The 22,377-nt window shown below is 44.0% G+C and overlaps 1 protein-coding gene across 1 annotated transcript; it reads left to right on the top strand.

The window, feature by feature from the left end:
- The first annotated feature begins 450 nt into the window (after positions 1-450).
- On the top strand, positions 451-20,202 carry LOC139466798 (SCO-spondin-like). Its single transcript, XM_071248492.1, has 23 exons — positions 451-553; positions 4,105-4,863; positions 5,691-6,233; positions 8,437-8,622; positions 8,914-9,099; positions 9,354-9,539; positions 9,727-9,912; positions 10,908-11,093; positions 11,719-11,904; positions 12,394-12,579; positions 12,749-12,934; positions 13,737-13,922; positions 14,092-14,277; positions 14,623-14,808; positions 15,008-15,193; positions 15,593-15,619; positions 15,987-16,181; positions 16,541-16,723; positions 16,888-17,043; positions 17,655-18,001; positions 18,596-18,686; positions 19,168-19,247; positions 20,176-20,202. Exons 1-23 carry the CDS (start codon positions 451-453, stop codon positions 20,200-20,202), a joined length of 4,743 nt encoding a protein of 1,580 aa, XP_071104593.1.
- Positions 20,203-22,377: the final 2,175 nt, after the last annotated feature.

Here is a 22,377-nt window from a genome sequence, read left to right as displayed (position 1 = left end):
ATGAACATGGAGCAGTATTTGATTATTTGATTTAGCAAGACAAAAGATTAACATTTACTGGTGAGATGGTACAGGAGTGACCACCAATCAGAACTCGTCTGGTGGGTTGCCTGGCCGCTCCGAGACGCACTGATGACGTCAGACCACGTGACCCGGCTGTCATACCTACATGAGGGGTGGTGTATATAAGTCTCCGTGCCAGCAGGGGGTCACATCTGCCTTTAATAACAAGAAGCAAACAAGGGGAACAAGTGGTAAGAACAAAAGCAAATTGAAATAGGTTCATATATTTGGCAAAAATATTTTTCTATGTAAAAACAAAATTAAGGTGGGATTGAATGACTTTAAAAATCACAAATATCTCCTCTCCTTTTAAGAAAAAAATATTCCTAAAAACTATATGTGATGTGACTAAATTGTTGTTCGTTCCAGAAACAAGGAAGAAACAAAATGAAGCTGCTCTTGTTGTCGGTGTTGATGTTGAACATATGTGGAACTGTCGCAGATGATGACGAGGGATTTTCGACGTGGGGTGCACCCTGGTCACAGACAGGTAAAAGCAAAACCCTTATCACTTTTTAGAAACTTAAAGATCTCGTCAATATATGGCTGAAATATTACCGATTTAACTCACTCACCCTTATACAGCAACATAATAAAACGCAAAACTGTTACTTGGTCATTTAGAAAAGAGATTTTCATTTGGAAGTGCATCCGATCTGTTTCATTTGGGGCAGGGTTCAGATTGATGCTGGCAAGTGTGTCAGAGGCTGTAATGTGATAGATGGTTCATGTGATATCACAGAGGAGGACGACACGATCTGTGACTAAACAAGTCCAACTGGCTCCCGGAGGAGATTTGAACCGCCGTGTATGCGGTCGCTCCATGCACAGCTTCATGCATGACCTTGCTAATGAATATAATTTATATGATGGCGTCGACTGGAAGAAACCGTTGATTTATTAGTAAAATATACTTGGGTGTAAAAACATCACGAAAGTTAGAGCATTTTATAATGCTGCATTTACCAGCATTATGAGGATGGATAAGTAGGAATGATAAGAAGGAATGCTAGGATTTATTTTTTGTTTTTTTGTTTGTTGTTTAACGCCGCACTCAGCAATATTCCAGCAATATGACGGCAGTCTGTAGATAATCGAGTCTGGACCAGACAACCCAGTGATTGAAATCATACGCATCGATCGAAGCAATTGGGATACGATGACATGAATCAACCAAGTCAGCGAGCCTGACCACCCGATCCCGTTAGTCGCCTCTTACGACAAACAAGGTCGCTGAAGACCAATTCTGGATTGGTAGGAAGGATGGAAGGTTTGGCTTCTCCAAGCAATCCACTCCCTACTATCTCCATCACCGTACCTGTCGTTGTCGTGGAAGTGTCTGTACGTACACTGAAGTCAGTGGAGTCAGATCGCGTCCAGCACAAACTTCAGGAACATAGGGGGCACGGGTCTAAGGCGCCGCGATTCGCTGTGTAGAGTTGCGTCCTTTGGGCACGCCAGAAACCTATGATTGTTGGTTCGAATCCCGGTTCGCCCCGATTATGTTTTTAGGTTTGTCAGCACCATACCCGTGCTCGTGGATTTCACTGAAGTGGTAAACGTCTGAGACCTGCATCACTTCGGGCTTTCCTCCCACATTAAGCTGACACGCCGTGATATAACTGGAATACTGTTAAAAGCGGCGTAAAACCCAACTCACTCACTCCCTCGGGAACATAGTGAGTGAGTGAGTGAGTGAGTGAGTGCGTTTAACACCAATATGAACAGCATTTCAGCCTCGTGTGTCAGCTTAACGTTGGAGGAAGGTCCGAATTGAGGCAGGTTTTGAGGTTCAGAACTTAGGGCATGGGTAAAATAGGCACGTTAGTTTGGTATGTTTGTGTTGCCAAGGGTACTTACAGACATGTTAATATTGAAATGTGTTTTGATCTGAGCAATGTTGACACGGTATTGGTCGGTCTTTAATGTTTGAAATGTCATACCCCACCTCCTTGTATGTGCTATAATGTATTATACGTGGTGTCATGTGTCGCCTGCAGACACGAGTGACATTTACAGCTAGGATCCAGGTAGGGTCTCACCTTTGCATGTTCATGTTTCCTGAATATGTCTTTTGTTCGGGAAGTATTTCAACATTGTTGGAAGGTAAGATATTGTTTTCAACGCTCATCCCGACAATAGTTCTGAATAATTTCAGGTATGACATTGCTGTCATTTTTTATGTTTTCTCTAAAAATTACTACGTAATTGCTTTTAAGGATCTTAAGAAATTACAGTAAACTACGGTTATAACGAACAAAAGGGACCATTAATTTAAGTTCGTTTTAACCGTAGTTTGTTTAAAGCACACATACTGCCTTTATACAGCAAATGGAGAGGACCCAAAAACAGTTCGTTATATCCGTCAGTTCGGTATAAGCATGTTCGTTATAACTTTTTTTTACTGTATTTAAATATTTATGATAGATTTGCAGGTATGGTTCTTGTTTCTCCACACAACTAGATTGTTCAGAGAATACGACTCGCATATCAACAAAACAGGGAGAGTATGTCCCAACCGGATGATATGTCATTGTATTCAGCAGATTCATGAAACCCCCCCACCTAACTTACATTGCTGTATCTGAGAGGTCATTGTATTCAGCAGATTCATGAAACTCCCCCACCTAACTCACACTGCTGTGTTAGAGAGGTCATTGTATTCATAAAGTTTATATAAACCATACCTAACTCACCTACGTGTTAGAGGGGTCATTGTATTCATAAAGCTTATATAAACCATCCCTAACTCACGTATGTGTAAGAGAGGTCGTTGTATTCAGAAGGTTTATATAAACCCTCACTAAAATCACCTACTGTGTCGGAGGAATGGCCAGTTGATCTGAGATCTGAGAGGTCATTGTATTCAGAAGGTTTATATAAACCCTCACTAAAATCGCCTACTGTGTCGGAGGAATGGCCAGTTGATCTGATATCTGAGAGGTCATTGTATTCAGAAGGTTTATATAAACCCTCACTAAAATCGCCTACTGTGTCGGAGGAATGGCAAGTTGATCTGAGATCTGAGAGGTCATTGTATTCAGAAGGTTTATATAAACCCTCACTAAAATCACCTACTGTGTCGGAGGAATGGCCAGGTGGCGTTTGCAATCAGCACTGATTGATGCTACTTTCTGTGCGACGTCCGGGACGTCACACGGGACATAGAGAGGGTTGTCCTCCCCTACATCGATGGTCAACTGTTGACGGAGGACCTCCTCAGGTCGCATGTTCTAACATGGCCAGATGCTGTAGCCACTGGACGTGACGGATGACGACAACATAAGCTAATCTCACCATCACCCGGGTTTGACAATTAGGTCCAGCCCAGACTGTCGGGGAGTAATTAATACCGTTACATGTATTTTTGTGTCTGTAGACAGGTGGATGACATTAGCAGGGGTACTGATGTGTTTGTATATAGATAGATCACAAAGGCACGAGTACTGGTGTATCTGGTCAGTGGGATCACATTGGCACGAGTATTGATGTATCTGTATACAGTGGGTCCCTCCACGTATAAGGTCAAATCAACATGTACAGCTGCAAGTTAGAGACTTTGGGCTCAAGATTATTCAGTGTTACTGTCGTTGTTTGTGGAATTCTCCAACTCTCATACTGAAATCAAAACCAACTCTCCAGTCTTTCAAATGAGGACTTAAAACTTATCTTCTCAAAGGCTATATCCAGTGACATTCTTTCAGGCTCTTGACGATGACGATGATGATGATTATTATTATATTTATATTTATTATTATCATTATTATTATTATTTTCACATTAGCACGTGTTCGTATGTGTCTGTAGACAGGTATATCACATTAGCATGGTTCGAACAACTACAAAACATATGCACATTATGGGACACGCCATACATGATATGACTGTAGACTGATACCTTCCAGGGATAGGCCCAGCCATGCATAACCTACCAGCAGCTAATCGTGTAGGGTCGAGTTCTAATTACAGAACGTATGTCGAGATGGAATGCTTTGAGATGACCTTCATTGATGTTGCTGACAAATGTTTCTTGATCCTCAGGTGGAGGCGACAGCGGCGAGGTGACGGGCGGGTTCGGTTACCAAGGGAACATGTACTACGGCACTGGCCAAACAGGCCAAACAGGAAACTACCAGGGTTACCCTGTCAACTACGGAAACCCGCTCGTACAGGGCTACCCTGGTAACTATGGAAACGCAGGAAACCAAGGTTACCCCATGTATCCCGGGTCATCAGGAGGGCGCTCCAGCCAGGGGAGTGGCGGGGTGCAGGGTGGCTGGTACCCGCCCGCACAACCCACCAACACCTTCGTCTCCGGCGGTGTGTCTCCCAACATCTACCACTACATGCAGCAGGGGGCTGGCAGCGTCATGGCCGGCGGAGATAGTTCGGTGGAAAAACCCGCCGCCGTCTACCCACAACCTACCATGGCTTCCAGCGAGGAACAGAATGTATCGCCGGTTGGGGATTATTATGATTATAGTGACGAACATGTGCACTCGACTGCAACCACAGGGGGTGACTCGTATGACAGTGGGGAAAATGTGCCATCGACTGCATCAACAGGAAGTGATTCGGACGACAGCGGGGAACATGTGCCCGTTGCTGTAACAACTGGAGGGAACTCCGACAGCGGCGAACATCTACCATCGCCAACAATTGGGGTCATGGGAGGCGACTCTGGAGACAGTGGAGAAAATCAAGTCCGAGTTATCTACCCTGGACAGACAGTTGTCGTTGGTGACGGTGACAACTCTGCTGAAACTGTCCTGGGCGGCGGCATCAACCTCACCCCATCAGGTAAATACTGTAGGTCGGAGAGTGAGTGAGTGAATGAGTGAGGGAGTCTCGCGTGTGTTGACCGTTGGTTGGGGAAGTTGTTTGTGTGTCGCGCGGGAGATTCGAGTTGGATTCCCAATTATCTGATAACAGCTGAGTGTATTTGCTAGAGATATATCGAGTATGTGTAAGTTATATATGGTTCTTTTAAGTAAGGTGATATGTATACATGGCTTCTTATATGTGTTAGACCCGTGAAGACCCGGGATAGAATATGTCTTCAAAAACCCATACTTACCGTAAAGTGCGATTATGCTTGTCATAAGAGGCGACTAACGTGATCGGGTGGTCAGGCTCGCTGACTTGCTTGATGCATGTCACCGTATCCCAATTGCGTGGATCGATGCTCATGATGTCAATCACAGGTTTGTCTGGTCTTGACTCGATTATTTTTGTAGACCGCCGTCATATAGGTGGAATAGTGCTGTGTGCGGCGTTAAACAACAACAAACAAACAAACAAACAAACGAGCAAGCAAGCAAACAAGCAAACAAGCAAAACATCATATGTGTTGATGAATTAAAGAAAGACGTGAATCGTGTTATGCACTATCAGAATATGTAAATATCTGTCAATGTCAGAGAGCCTGGATCAATGTTGTAATGATACACCGATATTCCCGTGTTGTGTTTATATAAGCCAATGTCTCATGTTGTGTTTTTATAAGCCAATGTCTCATGTTGTGTTTTTATAAGCCAATGTCTCATGTTGTGTTTACACAACCCAATGTCTCATGTTGTGTTTATACAACCCAATGTCTCATGTTGGTTGGCATCTACGAATTACAGGGTGCCAGGAACTCCTAGAGATTGTCGCCGTTGTCGACGGATCTGACAGCATCTCAGCCATCGACTTCCAGACGCTGAAGCACTCCCTCCTCTCCATGGTCGACCAGCTGAACATCAACGACAACAACCAACGTTTCGGAGTCGTCCTCTACAGCACCAACATATCCGCCGTCATTAATCTCAGCGGGGACGCGGCCTATCTCAAGCTTCAGATCAGTCAGTTGGGCCATCCCCGTGACGGCACAAACACCGCCGACGGCATCAGCGCCATGAACAACATGTTGCAGCGGTATGCCCGTCCTGGCGTCCCCAAGGTGGCGGTGGTCATCACCGACGGGATTTCGAAGAACCCTGGCGCTACCGCCCAGGCGGCCCGAGTTTCCAAGCTCCTAGGGGTCAACATGTTTGCCGTAGGGGTGGGGCTCAATACGGACATCGTGGAGCTTCAGTCCATCGCTTCCGGCTCGGATCACGTTCTGACGGTGGCACAGTTTCAGCAGTTGGACGGGCTTATTGACCAGCTCTTCAAGCGCGTGTGTCCAGGTAGGTCGTCACTGAGTCAAACACGCAATTAAAGCATGAATGTTGTAGATGAAAGACACTGTGACGTGATTGGTACCCTTCATGTACCACAAACACTGTTTGATTATATCACGTGACAGGCAGCTCAAGCGGGACGGTTGACATCATGGCTGTAAGGGTTTGGGCTCAGTTTGATTGGAGATATCGTTGGAAGCGCAGGGCAGTTGTAGTGCTAGGCTATTAGCGCGCGATGTAAAGTACATGAGTTTTAACAGTTGTAGTGCTACTAGTGCACGATGTTAAGTACATGAGTTATAACAGCTGTAGCGCTAGGTTATCAGAGCGCGATGTAAAGTACATGAGTTATAACAGTTGTAGTGCTACTAGTGCACGATGTAAAGTACATGGGTTATAACAGTTGTAGTGCTAGGTTATCAGAGCGCGATGTAAAGTACATGAGTTATAACAGTTGTAGTGCTAGGCTATTAGCGCACGATGTAAAGAACATGAGTTATAACAGTTGTAGTGCTAGGCTATTAGCGCGCGATGTAAAGAACATGAGTTATAACAGTTGTAGTGCTAGGTTATCAGAGCGCGATGTAAAGAACATGAGTTATAACAGTTGTAGTGCTAGGCTATTAGCGCGCGATGTAAAGAACATGAGTTATAACAGTTGTAGTGCTAGGCATTCAGAGCGCGATGTAAAGTACATGGGTTATAACAGTTGTAGTGCAAGGTTATCAGAGCGTGATGTAAAGTACATGAGTTATAACAGTTGTAGTGCTAGGCTTTCAGAGCGCGATGTAAAGTACTCGAGTTATAACAGTTGTAGTGCTAGTCTTTCAGAGCGCGATGTAAAATACATGATACTTTGATATGCGGCCGAAGCACCATGTCGTCACTATGAAAAGGGATCTAGTTCCTACCCTATGAGAAGGAATCTACATCTTACGTAAGGTTCAGACAACCAGAAGGGGGTCACCGACCACTCGGATTAAAATCTTATTTCCAATTGATGTTATCCCAAGATACTTTGTAGCGCTGCCATGACACATGTGATAGATGATGGCGGCCATCACAGAAGCTGCCTGATAAATGACCATGTCCTGGTCGTGATCTCAAACAGGGGATAGACGTCACGTGACCACTCCTATTTATAGTAACTCGTGATTCACATGACGACATCAAAGAGTCGGGGAATATTAGGGATGTGGGGGAGGGATGTAGAGAAGGATGTGACTGGAGTGATGTCACCTCCTCGACACAGGCCCCAATAAACGCCATAGTGTACAACATGTGTTTAACCGTTTACTGACACTTAATTATCACCCTAAACGCTCACCCTAAACACCAAGATTGCCCCTATACACTTTCCCTTGGTGCTATGCAGGATTGTCAGTGCCACTTTACACACTGGTATTGCCGATAACTTAATTGTTAATGCGATACGACACTTTGATTGGACCTGACTGCCTGAAATGTATTAATTACGTAGACCGTAGAACGCCGACAACTGTCTGACCACCCCCTCCACCCCCCCCCCCCCCCTCCCCAACTGCCACCACACACACGCACGCACGCACGCACGCACGCACGCACACACACACACGCTGAAATGTGGCGTCATAAATGTTTACATGAAGACAGCGCGTACAGGGATCATAGGCGAAATAAACAGGGCGTTTATTTCTCATAAACGTCACGTGACAATCCCCTCCTGTCAGTGAGCTGTCTCCGTGGCTGGCTGTCTCCGTGGTGACAGTTTACATATATATATACTTGTGTAGTGTGGTCGTTACATTATTGTTTCTCGCCCCCTAATGTCTCGTCAGTCTCACGTTAACGTACGTCGCTGTTGTGGAGAACCAGGGCCGACATACCATCACAGCAGTCGGCAGTAGCAGTGTGCCCCGTCATCATATTGCTGGAATATTGCTTGAATTTTGCTTGATTTTTGCTTGAATTTTGCTTGAATTTTGCTGACATATGGCTAGAATATTGCTGGAATATGGCTAGAATATTGTTGAATTATGGCTGGAATATTGCTGGGGTGGTTCGAATGCCAGAATTATTCTCACGATGTTTTAGATAAAATAAATACTGTTAAGAACGGCGTTACGCCAAATCACTTTTGCAACTTGATGTATATAGATCGCCTATGTTACACCTCTCCATATTGCCCCACAATGTATGTCTGTTCTTCATCGCTGTACTTCCTCTCTAGTTCAAGGAGGATGGACCCACTGGGCTGATTCATACGGCGCATGCTCAGTGTCGTGTGGTGGTGGGTCACAGGTCATCACGCGCACCAGAACGTGCACCAACCCTGCCCCCGCCAATGGCGGCTTGTACTGCGTGGGGGACGCCGTGGTGACGTTGGCAGGGGCTTGTAACACACACGGATGTCCAGGTAGGTGGCGAGTCACATTTATGTATAACAAATATACCAATATATGTATGTATGGTTATACAGAAGAACCATATCTAGTGATGTACATTAACCGTATATAAGTATGTAAATTAAACTATATCTAGTGATGTATATCCACTATATCTGCTGATGTACAGCTAATTTATCTAGTGATGTATATCTAATCTGTGAGCGCACCTGTGGTACAATAAACTGGACCGACACGCTGGTGTCATGTCAAACGCGATGTGATTTTGGTGATGATCATCATTGAATTATCCTTGTCCCCAGTTAACGGAGGTTGGAGTTTGTGGATTGACACTGTAGCTCAGTGCTCTGTGTCCTGTGGTGGAGGATATCAACTTGTCACTAGAACCAGAACCTGTACAAACCCCGCCCCTGCCTATAACGGCCTGTACTGTGTTGGAAACGACAGAACTACATTCACACAAGCATGTAACACCCAAGGCTGCCCAGGTACTGTCTTGTTGGTAATTTCCCTGGAAAGAAACAAATGTTTGGCTTTTGCCATCAGTAAAATTTGGTAACGCAACCGTCACCAAGAAACTAAATCGCACTAGAATTCGTTCAATATGAAGTTCGAACCATTTACTGTATGTTATATTGGAATTAAAATGAAGTCAAATTTGCCATTAAGTCCTAAAACCCAAATAAACTCAACGATAAATACTCTTGGCCAGCATCTGAATGGTAAACAATTGTGTCCCCAGTTGACGGAGGTTGGAGTGTGTGGATTGACACTGTAGCTCAGTGTTCCGTGTCCTGTGGTGGAGGATCCCAACTTGTCACTAGAACCAGAACCTGTACAAACCCCGCCCCTGCCTATAACGGCCAGTACTGTGTTGGAGATGACAGAACTACATTCACACAAGCGTGTAACACCCAAGGCTGTCCAGGTATTTTGCATGTGAAATCAACTTGGTTACGGCCTATAAGATATATTTTCTTTGGGAGCACTAAATGTACACACGTATTATCGTTTATGTTCAATTGGTCAAACCCATAAACTTACAAACAATTAGCGAGTTTTAACTTTATCAAGAATAACTTCCTAATGTTTGCCTCGATGCTGTGTGTTCACAGTTGACGGAGGTTGGAGTTTGTGGACGGACACTGTAGCTCAGTGTTCTGTGTCCTGTGGTGGAGGCTCCCAACTTGTCACTAGAACCAGAACCTGTACAAACCCCGCCCCTGCCTATAACGGCCTGTACTGTGTTGGAGATGACAGAGCTACATTCACACAGGAGTGTAACACCCAAGGCTGCCCAGGTACATTAGCCATGTTTAATAGACTTTACTGAGACTTTAATGATAGCCGACATTGCGCGCCATAGTACTCAGCACAGACATAAGAAGGTGAAGCTAAATAGAAACCATCTTGCAAAGGAAGATTCTACACATTTTTCAACCCCTTATCAACCTAAGTACTTCCGGGCGAATAACTGAGACAGGCTGCCTCTCTGTAGGTATCTCTGATGGTAAAAAGTGAAGAAGCATATTCCATGTGTCGAGTGATACATACCATTTCACGACATGTAATATCCAATTAATCATCTACATTTTTGCAGTTGTCTACCGGGACATTCAATAATTTAATTGTAAATGTAAAACCTTAAACGTACATCCCTCCTACCTGACACGCAGGGCCGTTTCACCACCCTCGTGATTGCGAATATAGACAAAAATAACAAAAAGTAATTGAGATCAATAAAAGTCTTTTTCATGCATTTCGGTAGGATAACATACACATTCAAGTTTAGGAAAAATATTCTTGAAATCCTTGAATCATAACACATGATATTACATGCACTGAAAATATGATATTTCTCAACTTAAGAAACTTCAGTTTAACACACTGAAGTGTGTAATAATTGTGATTACTCACTTTCTCAGTATGTCAATATGCAGTACATATATGGCGGCGTTTGGTGTAATAATAGACACATTCTGATTGATGATTATTCACAATGTATTCAAATATAGATTCAATGTTTTTGGCGCACTCGACCTGGCATGCTTATAGAACGTATTAATCTGTGTTGATGGTATGACCACATACTAATATTCTTATGTATATTGTAGTGTTTTATATAAATCGTACTCCTAGATGCAATTGCAACCACGTGTATGATCATGTATTTAGCTTGATATCATGTATCATGTATTATGTACTATGTATCATGTACCATGTATCATGTATTCAGCTTGTAGAGAGGTCTTCCTGTAGTTCTGTATCTGTAGCGTTACCCTTCCTATATCCCCAGTTGACGGAGGTTGGAGTTTGTGGACGGACACTGTAGCTCAGTGTTCCGTGTCCTGTGGTGGAGGATCTCAACTTGTCACTAGAACCAGAACCTGTACAAACCCCGCCCCTGCCTATTACGGCCAGTACTGTGTTGGAGACGACAGAACTACATTCACACAGACGTGTAATACCCAAGGCTGCCCAGGTACTTGTCCCTCTGTCTAGGTGACATTTCTGGAACTATCACGTGGTGGTTGCAGCATGTGAACTTCAGTCAGCGGGCGTTGTCTTGCAACACGTGCAGTGTTTAGCGTTCTCATTCTTTCAATTTGATAAGGAACACATTACCATTATTACGAGCATCGGCTGATAGACGATGTCAAAGATTTCACGCACCACACGCAAATACCAGACAATCGGGAATCTTCAGACAAACGCCACACGCAAATACCAGACAATCGGGAATCTTCAGACAAACACGACAACCAAATACCAGACAATCGGGAACCTTCAGACAAACGCCACACGCAAATACCAGACAATCGGGAACCTTCAGACAAACGCCACACGCAAATACCAGACAATCGGGAACCTTCAGACAAACGCCACACGCAAATACCAGACAATCTTGAACCTTCAGACGAACACCACACGCAAATACCAGACAAGCAGGACATATACAATAGTGATGAAATAAAATTTGCTGTTCTCATACTTTCAACTTATAGTTTCATTGCTGAAAAGAGCATTTACCGATCAATACACCGTAAACGAACCTTTATTCTTGTTGTTTTGTATCTGTACAATGACTATTTCCTTTGCGTCCCCAGTTGACGGAGGTTGGAGTTTGTGGACGGACACTGTAGCTCAGTGTTCTGTGTCCTGTGGTGGAGGATCCCAACTTGTCACTAGAACCAGAACCTGTACAAACCCCGCCCCTGCCTATAACGGCCTGTACTGTGTTGGAGATGACAGAGCTACATTCACACAAGCGTGTAACACCCAAGGATGCCCAGGTATAAACAACATTTATGGAAATATTATCCTAAACTGTCAGTATCGTATTGATCACAATAATCTCAATTACTGTCGATAAAAATGGAATGTTTGTTTACTCTTTATCTTTTTCAATAATATTCCCAGTTGTTCAACTCCGAATTCGTTGCTTTGTGACCGAGTGCAAAATGTGATTGTCTTATTATTGAAATTTTGATTAGTCTAAAATAATTGTCATGATATTCTATATAGATATATTATTCTTCAGCAATTGTTCATAGAATTGGGGATCCCTTAAACAATTGTCGATTGGAAGACAAACCACTTAAATCTACCGCATGGGAATGTTCAATGACTTGAAAAAGTCGTATTTACGATGTTCAGCAGTAAACGAAAGTATTAGAGCAACAAGGACACATACAGATGTCTTTACATTGACTCAGCACGTTTGAACTTCCTTGTATTGTTGTTTTGTCGTTTTGTAATTATTGTAATTATTGTGTCCCCAGTTGACGGAGGTTGGAGTGTGTGGATGGACACTGTAGCTCAGTGTTCTGTGTCCTGTGGTGGAGGATCTCAACTTGTCACTAGAACCAGAACCTGTACAAACCCCGCCCCTGCCTATAACGGCCTGTACTGCGTTGGAGATGACAGAGCTACATTCACACAGGCGTGTAACACCCAAGGCTGCCCAGGTATTTTGCTTGTGAAATAAATCAACTTGTTGACGGACAATATCAATATTTGTTTTTGGGAACAGATTATGTTGATTATGTTCAATTAGTCAAACATCGTCAACTTTAAAACAATTTGCGAATTTCACCTTTTTAAGAATAATTTAATATTTGTACTGTGTGTCCCCAGTTGACGGAGGTTGGAGTTTGTGGACGGACACTGAAACTCAGTGTTCTGTGTCCTGTGGTGGAGGATCTCAACTTGTCACTAGAACCAGAACCTGTACAAACCCTGCCCCTGCCTATAACGGCCAGTACTGTGTTGGAGATGACAGAACTACATTCACACAAGCGTGTAACACCCAAGGCTGCCCAGGTACATAGCAGATTGAAATGACTGTAGATTGTTGTTGGTTTTATCTCCTTAAATCTCACACCTGCTGTGAGCGTTCCCCACTAATGTCTGTCGCACCTAGGGACATCCGGTCTTCGCCCTCCTCTCGAGGCGTGTGACGGAGTCTCCAGTGGATGGGGGTGGGGTGGGGTGGGTGCTGTGGGTGGGGGGTAGGGGGTAGGGGGAGTAGCTTCCGTGTAGGTGGGTAGCCAGCATTGTCTGTAAGCAGCAATACACAGCGTGACACTGCACCGTCAGAATGACTAACAACAGAAACACTCGTCACTACATTTAACAGAAGAAGCATTCGTCGCAACGGGTGACAATAGAAACTTTCGCCACTCAAACATCAGTAGAAGCATTCGTCACCACAACCAACAGTAGCAAGTTCGTAAACCAAAAGCAACAGGAGATACATTCGTCACCACAAATAGCAAAAGAAAAAAACCGTCACCACATACATCCCCCAAAACATTGGTCAAGATAAACAACAATAGCAAAATTCTTCACAACAAGTAACAGGGGATAGATTCGTCACCACAAGTAACAACAGAAACTATCGAACTTTGACCCTTGACATACGCCCAAGAGAAAGTTGCCGGGTTTGGTTGCCAAATATCCAGATGTTTCTTTGACTAGCATTAAGAAGCTGTAGTTTATTGAAAGTGCTATAACTTACTTCGTGTTAAAGGCCGTGCCAAAATGTAGCAATGGAAGACTACAAAAAAGTGAATTCCATCAGTTAACCCTGCCTACATGCTTAATGTTTTCTCTTTGTCCCCAGTTGACGGAGGTTGGAGTTTGTGGACGGACACTGTAGCTCAGTGTTCCGTGTCCTGTGGTGGAGGATCCCAACTTGTCACTAGAACCAGAACCTGTACAAACCCCGCCCCTGCCTATAACGGCCAGTACTGTGTTGGAGATGACAGAGCTACATTCACACAAGCGTGTAACACCCAAGGCTGCCCAGGTATTTTGCTTGTGAAATAAATCAACTTGTTGACGGACAATATCAATATTTGTTTTTGGGAACAGATTATGTTGATTATGTTCAATTAGTCAAACATCGTCAACTTTAAAACAATTTGCGAATTTCACCTTTTTAAGAATAATTTAATATTTGTGCTGTGTGTCCCCAGTTGACGGAGGTTGGAGTTTGTGGACGGACACTGAAACTCAGTGTTCTGTGTCCTGTGGTGGAGGATCTCAACTTGTCACTAGAACCAGAACCTGTACAAACCCCGCCCCTGCCTATAACGGCCAGTACTGCGTTGGAGATGACAGAACTACATTCACACAGGCGTGTAACACCCAAGGCTGCCCAGGTACATAGCAGATTGAAATGACTGTAGATTGTTGTTGGTTTTATCTCCTTAAATCTCACTCATGCTGTGAGCGTTCCCCACTAATGTCTGTCGCACCTAGGGACATCCGGTCTTCGCCCTCCTCTCGAGGCGTGTGACGGAGTCTCCAGTGGAAGCCATATTGAAGCTGATCCAGGGGGTCTGACAACCACAGTCTTTATTATTGCAATGTTTACAAATACCACTTGGTATCAGATATATTCTCATTAATGCAAAAAACGATTACACAGATTCAGGAGAGTCATAAACCTTAAATTGCACACAATTCATAATGGATATATATTTGATGTGTTATTTTATCTCTAGTTGACGGAGGTTGGAGCGATTGGACGGACACTGTGGGCAAGTGTTCTGTGTCCTGTGGTGGAGGATCTCAACTTGTCACTAGAACCAGAACCTGTACAAACCCTGCCCCTGCCTATAACGGCCAGTACTGTGTTGGAGATGACAGAACTACATTCACACAAGCGTGTAACACCCAGGGTTGCCCAGGTAACCTTTAAGCAAATAGTTTGATCATATCGACAAACACTTTACAAACCTTTATTCAGCGTCCACGATACCCACGCCAAAGGCTGTAGATACATCAGATGATTTTAATTTTCTCACAGTAATGATCAACATGACATGGACTCCAATGGTATCCCGAGAGTCTCCCGCTCGTGATGTAAGTGTGTGTCGTGTGTTGTAGTGGTCGGTGGCTGGACTGCGTGGACAGAGGCTGCAGGAGAGTGTTCGCTGACCTGTGGCGGGGGAACCCAGACGGTGGTGAGGATGAGAAGCTGCACCAACCCCGCCCCAAGCGCCGGGGGTAGCGACTGTGTTGGGGAACCCAGGGAGATTGTCACACGAGCGTGCAACACACAACAATGTCCAGGTAATTCAGCCCCACCATCTAAACCTGGGTGATTTATACTATTCAAGTGTGAATTAATACGTGTGTAAGTCACGTGCATACATCCAACGGTCATGGCTCCTCGAGTAAAGATTACTGGCGTGTTGTCACGTCCGACTGTCACATTGTCCTCGAGTGTTGACCACTGTAGCGTGTTGTCAGGTCCGACTGTCACGGTGTCCTCGAGTGTAGACCACTGTAGCCTGTTGTCACGTCCGACTGTCACGGTGTCCTCGAGTGTAGACCACTGTAGCCTGTTGTCACGTCCGACTGTCACAGTGGCCTCGAGTGTAAACTGTAGTCCGTTTTCATTTCTATAGGCATATCCTTTCCGTTAAGAAAGAACCAAGTTGAGACAAAATGTTTTCATTTCTCTTCCAGTGACGACGACAGAGAAGCCGGATCTTGGTATGTGTTTACTTCCTCCATAGACTATGCTTTATAACAACGCTATGTTTACAAACTGAATATATTACGTTTTTAAAACAACACTATGTTTTCAACTTACATAGATTACTTTTGTAAATCAATATCATGTTTTTTAATATGAACAGATGAAATCAGTGGTTCCGAAACGCAATATATCGTGATATTATATCCACGAAAAGTAATATGTCCTGTTACACAGAGACAATGTCCTTCTGTTATACTGATGTCCTTCTGTGACACAGAGGCAATGTCCTTCTGTGACACAGAGGCAATGTCCTTCTGTTATACTGATGTCCTCCTGTTATACTGATGTCCTTCTGTTATACTGATGTCCTTCTGTCCTCAGGCCTCTGCAACGACTGCAAGATGGACAACGGTATCGGCTACAACCCTCACCCCAGCGACTGCAACAAGTATATTCAGTGCATGTTCGACAACAAGCAGCTCATCAAGGTCCAGGAGATGGAGTGTCCTCATGGCTTATACTGGGACCAGGACAAACTGACCTGCAACAGAGCAGAGGAGGTCACGTGTCCTGCTGGTGAGTCAAGTCACACCATACATTATCATCCAGCATACAGGAAGCACTGGACACTAGCATCATCACTAGCCTCTATACTACATAGGTAGCACTCGCCTGGTCACAACACATTTGTATTTAGCAGGAACAAATTCCCTCAGCACCTAGTGTCTGACTCATGCCTATGTAACATACATGTAGAAGCACCTGGCACTGGTAAACATGAACAGGTTGGAATAATGTAGGAAGACAAACCCGATACATATTGTTGTTGGACATATATGTGTGAAGTATTCAAAGAAAGTGAAGAAAATGTGTACAAAGTACTGCATCGTTGTGTATAACCCTAACCCTAACCCTAACTGAACTTGTGTCTCCAGAGCGGTGCAATGACCCCATGACGACGTCCTACCCCAGCGCTACGACCTGCAGCGGATACTGGGAGTGTGTAGGGGGCGTGTCCAAGGGCAGGTGTTGCCCCGAGGGCCAGGCCTACAGCATTGCCGGGTACTGCGTCCCCAGCACAACGTGCAAGACTCCTTGCAAGGGGGATGGAGGTCAGGGTACGTATCACCCAAGTCTCGATGATCAACGACGTGAATGTCGGGATAAGATGATAACTTGTACGCGATGGTGTCTTATTTCATTACGGTAAGGTTCTCAAGCGTATCCCATCTACGAGACCCCGACATTATCCCCCAGTATATAAACTTACCCTCGTTTTCAGGTGCCTGCGACAAGAGACCCGTAGCCGGTGACAGCTCTCGATTCCAACAGTTCGCTAAAGGTCACGGATGGATAACCTTGACCTGTGCCCCCGGAAGTAGTTACAACTCTACTGAGTGCAGGTGCTCCATACAAGGCGGGATCATTTCTCCAGACAGTGAGTCAGAGTCATCGGTTATCCCTACTTAACACCCCTACATAGTATCATTCTTCCTGTTTAGTCTTCAGTCTTGTCCGTGAAGATCCGGTGTAGAATAGGTCTTCAGCAAGCCTTTATAGGCGACTATGCTTGTCGTAAGAGGCGACTAACGGGATCGGGTGGTCATGATCAGACTCGCTCATGTGGTTGATGCATGTCATCGTATCCCAATTGCGTGATGTGAATCATCGGATTGTCTGGTCCAGACAGCCGTCATATAGCTGAAATAGTGCTGAATGCGGCTTTAAACAAAACAACAACAAAAAACAAAACAAAAAAACCCTTCCTATGTAGCCCACAGATAGCCTCGTCCTTCCTCCACTCTCAGATGATAGTCTCGTACTTCCTTGACTCCCCAACAGATGATTTCGTCCTTCCTTGATACCCGGACACCCGAACAGATGGCCTCGTCCAGAGATAGCTTCCTCCTGCTTTACAACATGAGAAATAGACCCACCCCACCCCATTTCATTTGTAAAATCAGGACCCAAAATAATACAGAATAAAATCACGATATCACCGGAAATATCACAAACATAGCTATCATGTTTATTTATCATATTTGCCAGCCTGCAAACCGGAAGTTTATCTATCCTTCACCGACGACGTTGGCGACAAGTCCGACAGCGGAGTCTACATCCAAAACGACGGCGTGAAGGTCCGGAACGGCGTGGGCTACTTTGACGGCAAGAGCGGTCTGAGGATTCCCAGATTCGCTAACGCCGGGTTAGGCAGCACTGTGTACATCAGAATCAGGTACCGAGGGGAGGGATCTGCCACCAGGAAACAGGCCTTGTTATCTAATGGTGACTGTGGCAAGGACAGCTCAATCTCCATTGCCAGGGGACCAGCGTCTACGTACTTCGGTGTCCGCTCTGAGGCTAACAAGTCCGCCAGCGTGTCGGTCAGCAGCTTGGTGAGTTCTTACTCTGGGTCCAACGGAGAATATCCTATTCTAGTGAGTTCTTACTCTGGGTACCACAGAGAATATCCAATTCTAGTGAGTTCTTATTCTGAGTTCCACAGAGAGTATCCTATTCTAGTGAGTTCTTATTCTGGGTACCACAGAGAATATCCTATTCTAGTGAGTTCTTATTCTGGGTCAAACAGAGAATGTTATATTCTGGTGAGTTCTTACTCTGGGACCCACAGAGAATATCCTATTCGAGTGAGTTCTTACTCTGGGTCCAACAGAGAATATCCTATTCTAGTGAGTTTTTACTCTGGGTCCCACAGAGAATATCCTATTCTAGTGAGTTCTTACTCTGGATCCCACAGAGAATATCCTATTCTAGTGAGTTCCTTCTGTAGAACAGGGTTATTCATGTTCTAGTGACTTGGCTTGTGTTGTTGTAGATCTCCATGGCAGGATTTAAGTTCGGTAAATATACGAAGGTTAGCGACCTCCGCTATGTTATCCACTAGTATAAGTCACTAGTCTCTTGATTTGCGCTTCAATAGCAGGCACCAGATGTGTTGTGTCCAACTGTGTCCTCATCTCATGTTTCAGAGCAATGGATGGAACGAGGCTTTCTTCAAGCTTGACGGTGGGATGCTGAGCGGCAGCGTGGGATCCTCTATGAAACAAACCGCCCTCCTCGGTAGGTGCCCCCTTCTTTCTACGTGTGGCCCCTACTCTCTACTTCTTTTTTGTGACCCGTGAAGATCCGGGGTAGAATAGGTCTTCAGCAACCCATGGTTGCCGTAAAAGGCGACTATGCTTGTCGTAAGAGGCGACTAACGGGATAGGGAGGTCAGGTTCCCTGATTTGGTTGATGCATGTCATCGATCCCAATTGCGTGGATCGATGCTCGTGATGTCCATCATATGATTTTCTGGTCCAGACTCGAATATTTACAGACCACCGTCATATAGCTGGAATATTGCTGAGTGCGGCGTTAAACAACAAACAAGCCAAACTTTGTCTTGTGTGTCATAGTGGGGAAGGAACGACAAGTCTAAGTGGGGTAATTACAGATATGTAACAGAGGGTAAATGCTGCTGAGATAATGGTACATACATGACTGCTGGAATGACGTGATGCACTACTGTGACTCATCCTCATCTTCTGTTGTTCTCCAGGGAATGTTCAGAGAGCCAACTGTGCCATGCAGATCGGCAGAGGAACAAATTACGCCAACTTCCGGGGTTACATAGACAATGTAAGTCTATCTCGTGTGTGTCTTATGTGTGTGTCTCGTGTGTGGATCTCGTGTTTGTGTCCTGTGTGTGTCTTGTGTGTGTATCTCGTGTGTGTGTCTCGTGTGTGTCTTATGTGTGTGTCCTGTGTGTGTGTGTCTTGTGTGTGTCTCTTCTGTGTATCTCGTGTGAGTCTCGTGTGTGTATCTCGTGTGTGTGTCTTGTGTGTGTCTCGTGTGTGTATCTCGTGTGTCTCGTGTGTGTGTGTCTAGTGTGTGTATCTCGTGTATGTGTGTATGTCTAGTGTATGTATCTCGTGTGTGTGTCTTGTGTGTGTCTCGTGTGTGTGTCTCTAGTGTGTGTATCCCGTGTATGTATCTCGTGTGTGTGTCTTGTGTGTGTATCTCGTGTGTGTGTCTCGTGTGTGTCTTATGTGTGTGTCCTGTGTGTGTGTGTCTTGTGTGTGTCTCGTGTGTGTATCTCGTGTGAGTCTCGTGTGTGTATCTTGTGTGTGTGTCTTGTGTGTGTCTCGTGTGTGTATCTCGTGTGTGTCTCGTGTGTGTGTGTCTAGTGTGTGTATCTCGTGTATGTGTGTATGTCTAGTGTATGTATCTCGTGTGTGTGTCTTGTGTGTGTCTCGTGTGTGTGTCTCTAGTGTGTGTATCCCGTGTATGTATCTCGTGTGTGTGTCTTGTGTGTGTATCGTGTGTGTGTCTCGTGTGTATGTACCTCATGTGTGAGTATCTCATGAGCACACCAATCTTTGCTCGCCAACAAATGTTTAACCAAAACACTTCCTCGCTTTCAATGGGCGATGTGATAGCCTAGCAGATCGCTCGTCCAGCTGGCATTGCTTGAATATTGCTACAATACCCACTCATATATTTTCGTTACGGATAGTAGTATTTATTATTTACGTACTGTTGACATGATTGTTTGTTTGTTCTCCAGCTCACCATCTACCTGTGTCGGCCCTGATCACCTGAAGAAGACATCACCACCGTTCTGATGACATCTTTGAATTCCATTTGCCATTTTCTAGTCGATATAGGATAGTTGTTTTAGGAACGTGTACATAGGATCACGCCATGATGCGCTAATAGAAAGTAGGGATATTGTACCACATACTGTTCCATATAAATATCTGTCTCTTATTTATTTCAAGACACTAATATTTATTGATCAGTGACGAGTAGTAAGTTAATAGACAAACCTCTGATGTGGTTTATTGGTAGAAGACTGTCTCTCCACCGTCGACGTGTGACATTCCATATGTCCAGTGTGTTTGAATGTTCATGTATATATGTTTGGTCCTGGACATACACTATTGAAGGAAGAACCACCTTTATCTCTGGTCATGCATGTTTCGTTTATTTCGTCATGTGTGTTTTGGTGAGAGCCTGACAGCGAAGAGACCGTGTGTTGCTATAGCTACGCTGGGTCGCCACTGTGTTTTCTCGTTTCTTACTTTTTTTATACCCTATTACCGGCATCAAAACAATTTTGTTTTGAATTGAATCAGATGCAAATAAAATCATGTTGCAAAATATTTTGCTTGTTCATTTGTTAAATTTGTCTGAGAAGCAAAGACAGACGTGTAGTTGCTATTACATCACAGTTCACATCTATCTTCAATCACTGTTCCCACCTATAGACAGATGTATCAATCACAGTTGATGTTATAACTACACACTGAATGTACCCATCACAGACAATGCTATAACTACATACTGAATGTACCCATCACAGACAATGCTATAATTACACACTGAATGTACCCATCACAGACGATGCTATAACTACACACTGAATGTACCCATCACAGTTGATGCTATAACTATACACTGAATGTACCCATCACAGTTGATGCTATAACTACACACTGAATGTACCCATCACAGACAATGCTATAACTACACACTGAATGTACCCATCACATACAATGCTATAACTATACACTGAATGTACCCATCACAGTTGATGCTATAACTACACACTGAATGTACCCACCACAGTTGATGCTATAACTACACACTTAATGTACCCATCACAGTTGATGCTATAACTACATACTGAATGTACCAATCACAGTTGATGATATAACTACACACTGAATGTACCCACCACAGTTGATGTTATAACTACACACTGAATGTACCAATCACAGTTGATGATATAACTATATACTGAATGTACCCATCACAGTTGATGATATAACTATATACTGAATGTTCCCATCACAGTTGATGCTATAACTACACACTGAATGTACCAATCACAGTTGATGATGTAACTACACACTGAATGTACCCATCACAGTCGATGCTATAACTACACACTAAATGTACCCATAACAGTTGATGCTATAACTACACACTGAATGTACCCATCACAGTTGATGCTATAACTACACACTGAATGTACCCATCACAGTTGATGTTATAACTACACACTGAATGTACCCATCACAGTTGATGATATAACTATACACTGAATGTACCCATCACAGTTGATGATATAACTATATACTGAATGTACCCATCACAGTTGATGATATAACTATATACTGAATGTACCCATCACAGTTGATGCTATAACTACACACTGAATGTACCAATCACAGTTGATGATGTAACTACACACTGAATGTACCCATCACAGTCGATGCTATAACTACACACTGAATGTACCCATCACAGTTGATGCTATAACTACACACTGAATGTACCCATCACAGTTGATGCTATAACTATACACTGAATGTACCCATCACAGTTGATGCTATAACTACACACTGAATGTACCCATCATAATAGAATAAGTCTTCAATTACTTTCCGTAATAGACGACTATGCTTGTTGTAAGAGGCGACTAACGTGATCGGGGTGTCAGGCTCGTGACTTGTTTGAAGCATGTCATCGTATCCCTATTGGATGGATGTTTGCTTATGATGTCACTCACTGGATTATCTGGTCTAGACTCGATTTTTTACAAACAGCCTTCATATAGCTTGAATATTGCTGAGTGCGTCGTTAAACAACAAACAAACAAGCAAGTTGATGCTAAAATTACACACTGAACGTGACCATCACATTTGATGCGTGTACACTCCAGATCTGGAGTTTGAACAGATCAGTTGTTACCACACTAAAT

Source organism: Haliotis cracherodii, unplaced genomic scaffold (genome assembly GCF_022045235.1).
Source record: "Haliotis cracherodii isolate W230 unplaced genomic scaffold, xgHalCrac1.p SCAF_19, whole genome shotgun sequence".
Classification (NCBI taxonomy): domain Eukaryota; kingdom Metazoa; phylum Mollusca; class Gastropoda; order Lepetellida; family Haliotidae; genus Haliotis; species Haliotis cracherodii.
This window is presented reverse-complemented; position numbering and strand designations above follow the sequence as displayed.